Source organism: Eulemur rufifrons, chromosome 27, assembly GCF_041146395.1.
Source record: "Eulemur rufifrons isolate Redbay chromosome 27, OSU_ERuf_1, whole genome shotgun sequence".
Classification (NCBI taxonomy): Eukaryota; Metazoa; Chordata; class Mammalia; order Primates; family Lemuridae; genus Eulemur; species Eulemur rufifrons.
The window spans coordinates 20,717,159-20,733,135 of NC_091009.1; the positions used below are offsets into that span (position 1 = coordinate 20,717,159).

Genomic DNA, 15,977 nt, shown 5'->3' on the forward strand with positions numbered 1-15,977 from the left:
GGTGAAAAAGAATAAGTCTGATAGGAAATTGATTGACTTAGGAAAACTTGTATAAAACATCATAGCCCTGTGTCTACAATATTGTAAGTGTTCAAAAAGGTTGTTGATATTATTATTGTAAGCTAAGGAATGCTAGAAAAAATCAAAGGTTCATTTACTCAAAAAAAAAAAAAAACTTTTATTGAGCATCTACTATGTATAAAGTATAGACCCTTTTGAATCAGTGGGTGAGGTACAGGTGCAAAAGTTATGGCCCTTAGGGAGCTTATGGTACCCTGGGGAGAGGTATTTTCTGACAGGCATGTAATATAATAATTATACCACAAGTTAGACCTTGAAGAATTAAATAATGGAGGTGTAGCAATAAAATGCTGTAAAATAGCTGAGGGGAGAAAAATCACTGAATGTGATTTCAGTTCTGGTCAATGACATTGTATCCATTAACTTTTGCTGCTTAAGTTAGTGGCTTAAAACAATTAAAACTGCTTAATTAGTTCATAATACTATGGTTTGACTCAGTGCTGGTCTGCACTGGCTTGTCTGACCTCTTCCAGACTCTCTTGTTTGTCTGTGGTTAGCTAGCTGCTCAAGTGGTAGCTAGATGACCTAGGATGGCCTCGCTCACCTATCTGGAGGTTGGCAGGCAGGCTGTCCACTGGGGTGACAGGAGCAACTATCAGCTGGAGCACCTTGGTTCTCTTCCACGTGTCCGCTAATCTTCCAACAGGATAGCACGAGCTTGTTCACAAGGTGATCTCAGAGTTTCAAGCCCAGCAAGAGAGAATGAACTCTACATTTTCAAGCATTTTCAAGTCCCTGCCTGCATTATATTTGCTAATATTTAGCAAAAGAAAATCAATAGGTCAACCTACAGTGAGAGCGGAAGGATTCTACCAAAGAACATAGAAACAGAAAAATGTTGTGTTTGACTTTTTGGAAGTCTTTTTCTAGAGGGAGAGGGAATGCCCTTCTCTCTTTCTACTGCTTGCTTGACAGGAATTGGTCTTAGAGTGTGAGTAGATTTGTATTTTCTCACAGTAACAAAGGAGAATCTACAGCTGAGTTGTACAGAATTTTCAGGTGAAATTTTGAGAAATTGACTAAAGTGAATGTTTTATAAAATGATAATGACATATCATTTTATTTTTAAACTACATTTTAAGATATAGAAAATATGGAGAAATTATAATCTATATATGCCACACAGACTTTCAGATTAATGAAAACTTGTCTTATTTAATTTGTGGCAGATTTGTTCATATGAAGAGAATAGTTCATATGGACAAAAACACCTTGATAATGCTTTAGGTATTGGCAGGAAGTAAGGTAATAATATATACTTTTGAGATGTTCTATGTGAAAAAAGTTTCTGAGAGTCAGGTGTATAGAGAAAAGAAGATCTGCTTTGGGGCAGAGCAAAGAAGAGGAAGCAAGAAGCCACAGAGACGATAGGTAATTGGAGTGCAGAAGCCCATGAAAATCTCTAGTTACAGGAAAACTAAAGGGATATTATGAATTGCAACATAAAGCTTTCACTTCTCTTTTATTTCCAATCATTAGTAAAATTTAATAATTACATCCCCCGCATTTTTTTTTTTTTTGCGTAAGAGTTCCTCTTCTTGAAATTGAAGTGTTAGCCAAGTTTCACCTCTGAGTGATGCAAGGCTGTGCTCTTAGGAGGCAAGAAGATTCCGAAATGGAAGATGAAGAAATTCGGGGTTAGCGTGACTATGAGATGATCAATACATAGAGAATTCTTGTAAACTAAAGGAACAGTTTTGTTATTCAACAGAAATGGAAATTAGGGTTACAGGGAGTCTTATCTAGATCCCCCAAAGGCAAGGAAGCTCCAGTTGATCATGTATTACATTTAAATAAGAATATAACAAATAATATAAAAGATAAAGTTTGGGCACTTCTAGTTCTCTTTATTTTTGTCACTCGTTCTTGCTCTTGATCTTTGTAAGAATGCTCTTTACATGTAGGGGATGTATAAGATTATTCTTTGACAGAAACATAATATGTGTCCAATCCCCGAAGGTGCCTGCCACGTGTTTGAAGAACAGGACTGATGTGTGTGAAGCACCAGCAAAAAGGCCTAAATTATTGGGTGATGTACTTGAAATGTTAAAATAATCAGAAGCCTATTAAATTTTCATGGCTGTAGGTAACATATACTCACCAATAAATGCCATTTGTTTTTGTCGGCCGAATCAAATCCCTGTTGTGCGTAATGATCTGGTTTCCTTGGGGTTAGCTGGGCATGGGGGCAAGAAACAGTCGAGCACAAGGGAGCAAGGCATGGTCCTCACTCATCTCTCTACACCTTTATGTGTCTTTGATATTGAGGTGCATTATGATGTACAACTACCTCTGGTGTGTGTGTAATCCTATGTTTTTAAGACTCTTAGATATTTTCATATCAATTGCCTTATTTTATCCTTAAAGATCCCAGTGAATCCCTATTTCTCAGATGAGGAAAAATGAGGCAGTGATAGACGTTTACAAATTCTTTAATTTGAAAGCCTTTCCCTGAGTCTTTGTAACTAAATCCCAACCTTGTCATATTTTTTCGTATCCTTGAAATTAAATGGAAATCAAACTATGTCTTTTCCCATGGGGGTTACTTTTCTGCCTCCAAACGTGAAGAGCTGGATTCAGGCCAAGTGAAAGGGGATGGGGGAGAGACGTCAGTGACTCTAAAAGAGATTTGATGTCTGTATCCACAGCTCTGTGTTAAAGTCCTGGTTATTATCAAATTTCTCCTATTTATTTCCCATTTTATATACATATGTTTACTTGTGAGTTGTTTTAGTTCTTACCTTTCTTTACTCAACATAGTTATTATCTATGTATATAGTATATGAGCATCATATATTTTATGTATTTTCTCTCTTCTCAAAACATCAGCTTGAGCAGAACAAATACTGAGTGTTTTAGCTGTGATTTTGCTTGAAAATGCTTTCAAACAAGTAACATTTTTGCATTTGGTTTTACCGCAATATAAATTAGCTAAATATACTTAATGTGGTAAAGTGAACCATAAATAGGCTGAAATACTCCTAAAAGGAGAGTTGTGTTAAAAAAAAAAAAAAAAAAAAAACAGTATTAGAGTCAGGACCAGTAGGGATAAATAGATGCTCTTAACAGAAAACTTTGAACATTGTTAAAACATTGATGGGATAATATTATTATAGAAATATTCTTCCTTAATTTAAATATCTAGCGTGTATAAAGCAAGTTTGGATCAACGAAAGAGTAAATGAGAGGAAAGAAACAGTAGAGGTGGAGTCGTAAGGACTAAAATAACTGCTGGTGCTTTTTTATTTTCAGTCGCTACCTGCATGTATTTTAACTTCTTTATACAGTCCTTAATGGCTAATTCCCTGTTTTCCTTTTAGTCATATACCACTCACTTGGAGGGGGTTTATTTTCATTCCGTTCTATATATTCACCTGGCTGAAGCCTCCCATGTTTTGTGTCAGGAGGAAAAATACCTTATTACCTTCTTGTCTGTTGAACATTTAAAGATTTTTTTTTTCTCCCTCCCTCCCTGTCTTGTACCTAATGAGCAAATTATCTAAAAATAGATACGTTCATCATGCTACAAAATGTTGTATCTTCTCTAGATTGGAGGCCAGTGTAATTGTAAGAGACATGTGTCTGGCAGACAGTGCAATCAGTGCCAGGATGGATTCTACAATCTACAAGAGTTGGATCCTGATGGCTGCCGTCCCTGTAACTGCAATACCTCTGGGACAGTGGATGGAGATATTACCTGTCACCAAAATTCAGGCCAGTGCAAGTGCAAAGCAAATGTTATTGGTATGTGTAATGCAAAAGTTTACGGTCACATCTCTATTACCATCTGGAATAAAATTCTCTATTTGATTTCTTAACTGAAGAGTAAAGCAAATTTCCTTGCTCAAGGCAGACTGGAGAAAAAAAAAACAATTTGGATGAAATTAACTGTCTAAAAATGATTAAATTAATAATTCTATCAAACTACAGCTTGAAGCTTAGTTTAATCAACCCTTTAGAAGTTTCTTTATTCTGTAGATGCGTTAGTTCACATGGGCCCATACTAATAAGTCATAGAAAAATATAATTTGCTTACTGCATAGATGTTTCTTTTAGAAAATTAACACTTTTTCAAAATGTTTTACACTTAATGAGTTCTAAGCAAATCATTTCCATGCTAGTTTTCTTAATAGACCAAAATAAATGGATTTTTTCAAAATATTCTCTGCTACAGGGTCCTTTGTGATAAATCTTTCCATTTTTTCTATTATATTTCTTTGAACTGTTCCTATGAAATGCAAAATAAGTCAACATAATTCCACAGATCATATATATTGCTAGGGTTAGTTATAAAGGGCCACATAATTTTAATTTTGTAATTCAGCACCAAGCTAATTATAATAAACAGCTACCTTCAGCGTTATTTATCATTTTTTTATACAAGACGTGCTTTTTTGTTTGTTACTCCCACAGGTATTTTTCAGAAATTAGATTTGATTATAGCAATTTATTACATCCAACATTTTTGAGGGGAACAACCGCCACATAAGGACAAAATTTATCAAGTGCCCAAAATGCACTATGTACATAATGCACTTTGAAATTTTGATATATGAGAATATTATGGGAGGAAAGTTTCCTGATGAAGTGAGTCCTGTATTGTAACTGAACATGTCTTGGTTCATATAGGAAGTTTAAAAAAGACCTTTGCCTTTCTATTGTCATTCAAGACACCAAGTCACCCATGGTTTTTCTAACACTGACCTGAACCTTACAATAATAAAAATATGCCTGGCAGTGGTAATACACACACACACACACACACACACACACACACACAAATGCATACATACATATGCACATACCATGTATATATCATTCTGAACACTATTTTCATTTCTGTGTTATAACTCTAATATTTATCATTTATACTTGTAGATGATATACATGTAGTATGTCATACAATTAAGCTAGGTAAGCATTTCAGTATAATTTAATAATAAATATGGATGTACATAATGATATTACATAAGATTTCTATGGTTTAAAGAAAGATTACATCAAAATCTATAACATAACTTGCCTTTATAAATATCAAGCATATAAAAGCTAATTTTTTGGAAGGAAAGAATAACTTATAAAGAGAGGCCCATCTCTGTATTTGTTATCTGTGATGCTGAATGAGTGCTAAGACCAGTGAATTCAATCTATATGGCATCCTTTGTTCTTTAATGTGAGATATATTTAAATTCAAGATGTGAAAACAAGTTGAAGCGAGGCATTTAAAGACAGTGAAATATTTACTTTTCTATATCAGCGGAATCTTTCCTCGTGAGGGTTAGAGTCCAGAGCTTGAGGAAAGTAAAAAAAAAAAAAAAAAAAAAATCAAAATTTACTTAGAATGTGTTACGACCTCCTTGCCATTTACCTATTTTATTGGTTGATCCACATTGTTTACTGTAGGAAAATACAAACATATATTTTGTGAAGACTAAATCATTTTAGTATTATAAATAATTATTATTTCTAGACTTATTCCTGCTCATGGAGTACTTTAAATAAAAATATAAACTTGATATGTATATAAATTTATTTTCTTAATGGGATTAGCAAGTACCCTTATTCAATTTTACCTTGTTAATATGAAAACAACAAAACCCCAGCAAACACAAGTGTGTGTTGTATATGCTTCAAAAAGCAAACTGTTAGAGTTAACAAAACTGTTAAATCTTACTAATGATTCTATCACCAGTAAAATACATTAGCACCAATAATTTTATTAAAGTAGGTCATTCATCTAGAATAAAAAGGGAGAAGAATGTGAATTAAATGCCAAGTGTGCTAACTCGCCTGTACTTGTTAACACCGAATGTGATGCCCCGTAGGCCTTCCTGAGTATCGTTAGGAATAGATTACCTGTCAGGAATATGTATGGCATATTCAAATAAGCACTGCGCATATTTTTAAAACTGATATGATATGAATCCATGTAGACCAATTTTAATAGTTCAAAATGAGTCATAATTCTTGTTAACAATACAGTTATTTTTAAAATTTGCAGCAATAGTGGTCCTTTTTTATTTTCCTTATTGAAATTAAATGATATGCCTTAGGTGAGTCATTCATCACTGTTAAAGAACTTGCCTTCCATTGGAGTTCTTGAATTTTTATCCATGTATATACATACATCTCATGCATTTCCTTCCAGTTTAGGAAATGCTTTTCTACATATGCGTTTCTGAGTCTGTTTTTGACTCTGACTTTAGGACTAATTTTTTAATTGCTGTTATAGCTTGAAATAGATGTTTCAGTTGACACAAGCTCACACAGTAGTTATTTAAATGCATGGATATGTGAAAACTACCTAAAGGAAATATTTTGCATCTAAAAATTCACTATTCTATTTTTTCTTATTCCTTTGCCTTCTAATAGCCTTTTTGAGACTAACCTAAATTGTCAGAGATTTAAGTTTAGGTGATAAAACATTTTTCTCCATTTGTAAAATGTGTATGTGTACTCCTTTAAATAGAAGTAATAGAAAGAACAGAATTTACTTAGTGTTTTAAGAGGTATGTTCTGAATCACATAAGATGACAAGCAATGTGATTGCTTTATGAGCCAAGGAGAGCATAATTTATATTAATTGAAAATGATAAAATATAGGGACATGCAGAAGGATTAAAATAAAAATTGCTCTGGATAAGTTTTATTTATATTAATTATTTACATGTGTGATATTCAGAGTAAATGTGTATGCTATTATCAGAAAAAATAGTTGCCAGTGTAATCTTTTGTTTTTTTTTCCTTTTCCCCAGCTTTACTAAGGTACAATTAAATAAAAATTATATCTATTTACAGTGTACAACATGATGTTTTGATATATGTATACATTATGAAATGATTAATTCAAGTTAATTAGCATATCCATCACCTCACATACTTATGTTTTTGTGGTGAGAATATTTAAGATCTAATCTCTTAGCAATTTTCAAGTATGCAATACATTAACTATAGTCACCGTGCTATACGATACATTTCCAGAACGTGTTCCTCCTAAAACTTTATACCCAGCTTAATGTTTTGTTAAACATTTTTAGAGATTTCTTATTTCTAGGAAAACAACTAATGTGGTATATGTAATTCTACTATACTTTTAAAATGAACAGATTTCTCAAAATAGTTTTAATATTTGTTAAAGAGGAAAAGGGCTCCAATATATGGAACAGAAGCAACATTTGCATGAAACAGTTTTCTTTGCATTAAGTAATAAATCATTACAGTTTTATGAAGCACGTTGCAAACAGAGTTGTCTATGAGAGCTAAATTAAGGATTGTCATGGTATTTTAAAGATACAGTTACCTCTCTATGATGTCGCTTGTGAGAAAACACTCAATAATTTGTGTCTGCCTTAAATGTCTGCAGTAGCATTGTTTGTGCTTCAGCTAGTTTGAATGGAATCATTTTACTATCTTCACCTTTTAAACCTATTTTATCTTTAGGGCTTAGGTGTGATCATTGCAATTTTGGATTTAAATTTCTCCGAAGTTTTAATGATGATGGATGTGAGCCCTGCCAATGTAACCTCCACGGCTCAGTGAACAAAGTCTGCAATCCTTTTTCTGGGCAGTGTGAGTGCAAAAAAGAAGCCAAAGGACTTCAGTGTGACACCTGCAGAGAAAACTTTTACGGATTGGACGTCACTGGTTGCAAGGCCTGCGACTGCGACACAGCTGGATCCATCTCTGGGACGGTCTGTCATCCTAAAACAGGGCAGTGCGTCTGTAAGCTCAATGTTGGAGGAAGACAGTGCAATGAATGTTTGGAAGGAAACTTCTATCTGCAACAAAATAATTCTTTCCTCTGTCTGCCCTGTAACTGTGATGAGACTGGAACAATAAATGGCTCTCTGCTGTGTGACAAATCAACAGGACAATGTCCTTGCAAATTAGGGGTAACAGGTCTTCGCTGTAATCAGTGTGAGTCTCACAGGTACAGTCTGACCGTTGACAACGTTCATGGCTGCCACACGTGTGAGTGTGACTCCTTGGGGACATTACCTGGGAGTATTTGTGACCCGGTCAGTGGCCAGTGCCTCTGTTTGCCTAATCGTCAAGGAAGAAGGTGTAATCAGTGTCAACCAGGTAAGAGAAACGTGTGACATTTTCAGTGCACAATGGCTTTCCTTTTGTTATCCCGTAACAGATGATTTCTCCCTGTTTCTGGTTTGTGGCTTCTAAAAAATTAATCTCCAACATCATTATCATCATATTTATGTCATCGTCCAACACACATATAACTATTAACTTATCCAAAATTATATGACATATTGTGTTGCTATTTTGGGGGAGATACATTAGATGAACTCCACCCAATTGGATGTATTTCATAATTCAGACTTAATTTCTCAACTTGAAAGAAATCCTCTTTTAACAATTGAAAAAAATCAAATTAAAAAAAACAAGAATTTTCATTTTCCAGAAAAGGAAAATTTGAGTTGGTTATCTGCACAAGGCCAGATGTTCAGATGATGAACCAAATTTTCTAAATAAAGCTGGCCAAATGTTTTTACTGAAGAGGCTATAGGTTCTGTCATTGTATGGAAACATCTAGAATTATTTTAGAATGCCATCAAGTTAATAAAATAGGCTACTGTTTAATCTCACTTTATACAAACCTATCTTTCTATATATTTTCCAACTAAGAGATCTTATCGGTGGCTCTCTCCTTGCCTTTATATGGCTTTAACTAAAATAATATACTTTCTTTATAATAAATTTATCCTGATATCATGATAAATATAAATATTTATCAATTGTTTAACAGTTGTACTGTTAATAATTGTTGTCCTGTCAAACAAAATCAGCGCTGAGCTGTGTGAGACTATGAAAATGAGCATGATACAAATTCATGATTTGCATGCTGGGGAAGAGGCAGGAGAGAAGTTCTGTTCTTCATGGCAAAGGATCCAGCTTGGGAGAACTGAGCCATTACTTTCCCTTGACATTGGTCAGGGTGACAAGTAAGATCAAAGAGACAGGAAGGAATTGGTGACTAATTAATTCTTTTCATGATATAAATATTAAAAAACAACTCAAACTAGTTTAAACATAAATAGGGACTATGTTATAATTGAATGTTCCACAAAACCTAACAATAAGGACCTATACAGTCAGGACTCAGGGCCTAGGATGTTCCCAGGGATATGTATTCATTCATATTCTCTGTCTCTCTCTCTCTGTGTCTGTCTCTCTCTCTCTCTCTGCAGAAGAACATGCTCTGCTTCTCTCTCCCTCTCTTCATGGTTATATGGCCACCCCATCCCCCCTGAAATTGCTTTAGAATTCTACTACCAGCTACAACACAGAGACTTATTAGCTGCCTCTTGGTTATAATTCCAAGGAGGGAATTCTAATGCACTCAGTTTTGTTTGGGTGGCTCCCTCTAAGCCATTTCACTGTGGCCAGGGTAGGAGCAAGGTGGTAAATATCCCAGAATACAGGAAGATTATTGAGAGCTGGGCAGACAGCCTAAATGACAACCACAGCGCGTGGCATTCTTTCAGCTTCAGATTAATCCTTCTAAATGTTCAATCAATTAATTTTTTGGTACCTTAAAATGACAGTTTTTGTTTTACTTTTTATTAATATCTTTAATTTTGGACTCAAGGTATTCAGTCTCCTGAATGGTCACATAACCATGATTTATATAACCCTCTTTTCTAAGTAACCAGCAAAAGCTAATAGATCAAATGTTATATCCTTTGAGTAATTATCTTCTGTTAAAATTTACTGAGTGTTTCATTCTGACTTTAATTGTATTCATAATACAAGTCACACACTCTAAACGATTTTTCTAATTTTGGATAAAACTCTGAAATCACCATTTCAAAACATCTGTTTAGTCCTTTTGATGAAAGACCTGACCCATCATCTAGGTATTTTGTGTACCTACCAATTTAGATGATGGACTGAAATTCTTCATAAATCTATGGTTTTCTGGGTGTTATGTGCATTAGGTAGAACTATCCATAGATAATTTAATCAAATGTCAGCAAACTAAAGAAATAAGCTTTTCTTTATATTATGCACAAGGCTGTCTGACTTGTATCCTTCCTGGGATGAAGAAATACCGACTTTATTGCTCTTTCCTTTCTCTCAGTGGCTCTCACTGTGGTGATTTCTTTGTCCCCAACCCTAACCCCTTTTCTCCCACCCAGGCTGTGTCTCTTTCCTGTCCATCCTACATAGTGTTGGCAGAATAATTCTCCTGAAACACTTCTTTAGTTACATCTTGCTCCTACGGGGCCACCTAAAATTGGTTTTCTTTTGCTTATCACTTGAGTCCCATCTGAGACAACCTTCAGGAGTTTTTATCTTCTGGTCCCAGTCTATGCTTCCAGCTTTATTTTCTGCTGTCCCCTGACTCACCCATCTTCTTCGGTCACTTCATTGGTGCCTACAAGTGTCACATACAGAGGTGATTTCTATCTATCCCCATGCTTTTGTTCACTCTCCTTTCCCAACATGGAATGCTGTATTGTCATCCTTTTCAATGTTAGTTGGTGCCCTCTACTGAGTATCCTCTATGCAAAATACATCTATAAATCCCCATCACTCACTTAGTGAACCACAGATACTTGCTCAACATTAAGCATCAGTGTTTTAAAAAGTGACTTAATTCAAACCTATAGAAAACTTGAAAAGAATGCACTTTTGAAACATGGTCAGGCTTATCTTTTCTTCATGTTCTATTTATTATTTGACTTTAAAGAGAAGTTAATATTCAAGAAATCATAATTCACATCTCATGGTAAATATATTATTTCCTTAATTATGTTTCTTTTTTCTGAATACCATATAGATGAATCAATAAGTTATAATTAAAGAGCAAATAGGGAGCATTAAAAATGGTGAAAATATTTCTATTCACTGAAAAAATTCAACAATGTATAGCAAAATATTTGGTGGAAAATATGCCAGACTGAGTGTCAGAAGATAGAATTTGGAACTCCATTTCTTCCACTCACTGACTCTCTGAAGGCTCTTCTCAACAAGTGACTTCCATATTTTCTTCTGTCTGCTGTTTCAACTGTCCATTTCCAGCGTAGGGGTAAGGAGCTTTATCTTCAAGATGGCACCTGAATGGTGCCCATATTGGTTCTACTCACATCCTATTGGTCAGAACTGCTTTGCATGTCCACACTTAGCTGCAAGAGAGGCTGACAAATAGATTCTCTATCTCTAAATCCATGTATCTATTTAAAACCTGGAGCCTTTGTTACCATAATGAATAAGAAATAAATTGATACTTGAAGATAATTAGTAAGTAGTCTTGACTAACCTAGGAATGCCCTACACTTACAAAACTGGCTGTCAGTCAATTTCTGAATAGGTTCTTCTAATGATAGTTGAGTTTGGCACTTTTTGGATAGTTCTAATTATTGAAAAATTTAAAAAAATACATCCAAAGTTCATAAAGGCCTCTTGAGTCCTGAGGAGATATATGAGCCAAATATCCTTTTAGTTTCTTCAACTGTTTCTTATATGCCCTGCCTGATTCATGGGCCCACTGCTATTCTAGTCACTCTCTTTTCCTGGGACAAGCTATAGCTTATCAGTGGTCCTCTTGAGATACTGACCTAGGATTACAGTTATGAAAAGCTAGAATGATAAAAATATAGGCTGGGATTATTATAGTTTGTTGGGAAGTACAGTTATTTTCATGTAGAAAACTCCTATTGAGGAATCTTACTGAGAAATCTTTTCCTTGTGGGTGCTGTTGATTTCTTAATGTAATCAAAGGACATTTTATGAGCATCAGTACTAGAATTTAAGTCACTGAGCTTAAATTCTGAGGGGAAACTGACAAATTAATTTACAAATAAATATGTAATATAAATTTAAGTAATGATCTTTGGATCTTTGGCCCTACTCAACTATGTTTCTTTGTTGCTAAGAGCTCAAAATATTGTGGTTACCAAATAGACTATCTTCCCCTACCTTTATGTCAGCTACAATGATTCTGAAAGCATAAACATTCCAGAAAGGTAAACTGGATAGCCAGTTTATTGTACACAGTAAAGGCATATTGATTTTTTATTGGGATGGAAACAAGTGATTTAAAAGGAGGAATGGTGAAGTGAAAGAAAACCTCAACCTGTTGCTCTATTCTATTTTCTAAAATGAGTCATTTTTCTGTTATTTTTATTTTTCTCTTTCATGTTTTTCTCTTTTTTAGTTATTTCAGAGTATTACAGGGGTACAAACTCTTTGGTTCCCTAAATTGCATTTGCACCACCAGAGTCAGAGATACAAGCGTGCCCATCCCCCAAACCGCGAGCAGTGCATCCATTAGGTGTGAATTTACCCATCACGTTTTTTCTCATTTAAGAATGAGTGTCTGATCCTAAAAAGCAGCCCAATGAGATGCCCTGTTAACACTCCTGATTATTTGTCGTGTCTTCAATTAAATAAATCCCATGCTGAATGTCCACAATGTACAAGGAATTATATTATTATTGTGGCTATGCAAGTTGAATAAGGTGATCCTTGCCCTCAAGATATTGAAACTCTAAAAGGGGAAATAAGACAGCTGCACATGTCAATAAAATACAAAAATTCTTTAAATATGACATTTATTTTCAGTATTAGTGTTGATGTCCATTCTATAGCTTCCTCTAAGGGAAGAGGACAATTTGCCAGAAACCTTTACAAAGGGGTTTTGTGACGTCTGTATTTAGGCAAATAGCAACTAAAAAAATCATTCTCCTAAGAAAATAATGAAACTATACCAGACCAACCCCAAAAAGAAAGGAGCCGGAAGAGGGGAAAGGAGATCAGAGCAGGGGGAAAGTGTTTGAAGACAGGCTGTATGAGTCTTTCTGAATTTTCCAGTTTTATTCATTTTTTAAATTTAATTTGTATTTTAATCAAAGTTTACATATGCATAATTTAAAAAAAAAACAATAAAATGCAAAGATCCCTGCCCAATCCTTATCTCAGGAATCTCCCTACTCAAAGAAACCACCTTCAACTTCTTAAATGTTTCTTCTGGTCTTTCATTTCTATATTTCTGAATAATATACATATATAGTTCCATCTTGATTTTTAAAATTTAGGCACTATCTGTTGTCTTTCTGCTATAAAAGATGAGTGTTTAGTGCCCTATACTCCCTCCTCAACAATCCCTTTATTTGGTTAAATCAGTATTCAGAGATTATTATGATTACATAAATCTACTTAAGAGCTATGCTATATAATACGCTTTGACTATATTTCCTTTCTTGAAAAAATTGCCTTTGCTTAGGTTTCTAGGACTCTCTTAGATATTTCTAGGAAACAGAAATCTCCAAGGGAACTCTGTCCAAGAAATCTGTAAGTTTCTTTTTTCTTTCTTGCTGGATACATCAGTCCCCAGGAGGATTAGTGCTCCTGATCCTCCTGTTCTGATTTGGGCCAGATGAGCCGTAGTTCTGTTGCAAAGCTATATCCTAGGTCTGTTCTGGGGATTTCCTTCACCTGTCTCCTGTGTTGGATCCTCTATTTCTGAACCCTGCATATTCTCTTTTCTTGGTTTATTTGTGTATTTGGTAGAGCACATGCCACAGCAGCTTCTGAAAAAGAATACAAGAAAGGAAGTGATTTTTTTTTTTGAGAATTTTGAAAGTCTGAAGTTGTCTTTGTTGTCTAAAAGTGTCTAAACACAAAGAATTGTTTGAAATTTTACTGCTATATGAGATCACTTTCATTCAAGGAATTTAAATATTTGCACCATTAGCTTTTAGCAGTGTTAATCAGATTCTTGTTTCTCCTCTTTTCTTTTTTTGGAGGGGGGAACTTCTAGAAGTTTCTACTATCTCAATATTCCTAATTTCAGAAAATTTTATGATGTTGTACTTTTTGTTAAATAATTGTTCTGGACACTCAATGGACCCTTATGTCTATGTATTAGTGTTCTTATGTTCTGGAAAAATCTGTAAAACACCTTCATAGCAATATCTAGATTTGTGTTTGACTAAACAACTGGATACCAAGCCTAGCCAAGTTGACACAAGAAATCAGCTATTATGAGCAGCCTTTCACACAATGCCTGTGTTCACTGTAACACCTCATCCCTGCACCTGCTAAATCCAAACCACCTTTGGTTTAATGTCTAAAGAGAACGCTACTGTCTCCTCTTAAAATGTGACAACTTTTAGGAGACAACCAGGACAACTTCCTTGTTGGGAGGGGATTAACTACACCTCACATCTGACTTCAGAAATCTTTAGAGCTTTCATTTCCAAATGTTTCTTTATAGAGTTATGCAACCTGAATCAATTAGCTTATTGAACTCTCCACTGCAAGTGTCTAGCTTTTCTTCCTAGTCATTGGCTACCATTTCCTCTTCCTGTTGTTATTTTTTTTTCCCCTTTTTTCTTTCATTTAATTTCTGGGAATTTCAGGAGGGGAAAATTGTTCAATCTACCATGTTTAACTGAAAATATCCCCCTAGTGTTTACTAGATTGAAATCTTTTCAGGCCAAATCTGTGCAGCCATCTTGGACTCCTCTCTTCTTCCCAAATCCTTGTCTCATCAATAAAATCCAATCCTGCTGGTTTTAGCCTCAAATATATCCAGAATTTGGCCATTTCTCACCACACCCACTTATATCATCCAGGTCCAAGCCACTTTCTTCTTTCTCCCAGACTATCCCAGTAGCTCCTACATGCCTCTTTTCTCCCCTTTATCCTTCTTCAGTCACTTCTCAACATAGAGCCAAAGTGATGCTGTTCAAATGTGAGTCGGTCCTGTCACTCTACCCTCCATTGGCTTTCCATGGTAGCAAATAAAAACCAACGTTGATGGCATCTAATAGCCCACATGGTCTATAATGTCCATGACCTCTCTGACCCCCTTTCCACAAGTCATCAGATCATTTGTTTCACTGCAGCCAACAAATCTCATTGCTGTTCTTCACAGGCGTTCAATGCTCTGTCCTGGGCACATAGAATAGTACCTCCATAGTGGGTGCTCCATATATTAATATATTTACTGAATTAGTGAATAATTATAGTTTAAAATACCTCAGTGGCATCATTCTCCTATTTTCAGGCATGGGCACAGCAGAGACATGTGGTGTAACTTTTACAACAGTCAGGGAAGATGTGGTGGTCTACCCTGCAAAGGAGGAAAGAACATAGTGACCTACCTAATGTATTGGTTTTATTTTTAACAAAACGGGATATAGTATACATAAATGCGTAGCCTACGAAAGGAGCAATGTGTGTGTTTTGAGGCTTTTTGGGGTTTTTTTGGTTCTGCATTCTTCTAGCTTCAGAAATTCCACTTTGATTTTTGCTTTCTGGTTTTATAGTCTCTTACAGTGAAACTTACGTTGACTAGAGAAACCCTTATTCTGAAGTATCTTTCCCATAAACAGATGTTTCTCAGTAGCCCTCTCGGCAGTGTGCACAGTAAAATGCACTGCTGCTATCTAAAGCTTTCATTTCTAGTTCTTTAAACACATCTGAGAGACCTAGATCATGTACTATCGGGGCAGACGCCATGCTGGTGTGCGTGAGCAGTGGTGCACGGAGGGAGAAGTTCAGAGTAGGAGGGGGCAGGGATGACAAGCCTAAGGACTTCTGCCTGCCATTCATCTGTGACCACAAACAGTACTGACCCACGCTGGACTCCTGTGCATAGATTCTTGTCCCACTTTCTTAAAAAACATTATTAAGGAAGGTGCATGTAATGAAACCTCATGTATTATTAACCTAACCTTACTACGAATGTACAAGGAATAGGCTTAATTCAACTAAAATTTATAGGCAATTTGTTAAAGCAGCAGTGCACATTAGAAGGTACATTAGAGCCACATTGGTTTTAATATGCCATTCAATAACTTGAACAGAGGTTAAAAATGCTGCTTAACCTCCATTAAGTATTTTAAAAATGCTTTAATTTAAAATTA

At 35.2% G+C, this 15,977-nt stretch overlaps 1 protein-coding gene across 2 annotated transcripts in view; it reads left to right on the plus strand.

The window, feature by feature from the left end:
* USH2A (usherin) overlaps window positions 1–15,977 on the plus strand; it is a 611,994-nt gene that overhangs the window by 100,722 nt on the left and 495,295 nt on the right. For both annotated transcript variants that reach the window (XM_069459265.1, XM_069459264.1), the window contains 2 exons: window positions 3,630–3,825; window positions 7,522–8,163. In XM_069459265.1, coding sequence (XP_069315366.1) covers window positions 3,630–3,825; window positions 7,522–8,163 — 838 coding nt within the window. The remainder of the gene's footprint in view (window positions 1–3,629; window positions 3,826–7,521; window positions 8,164–15,977) is intronic.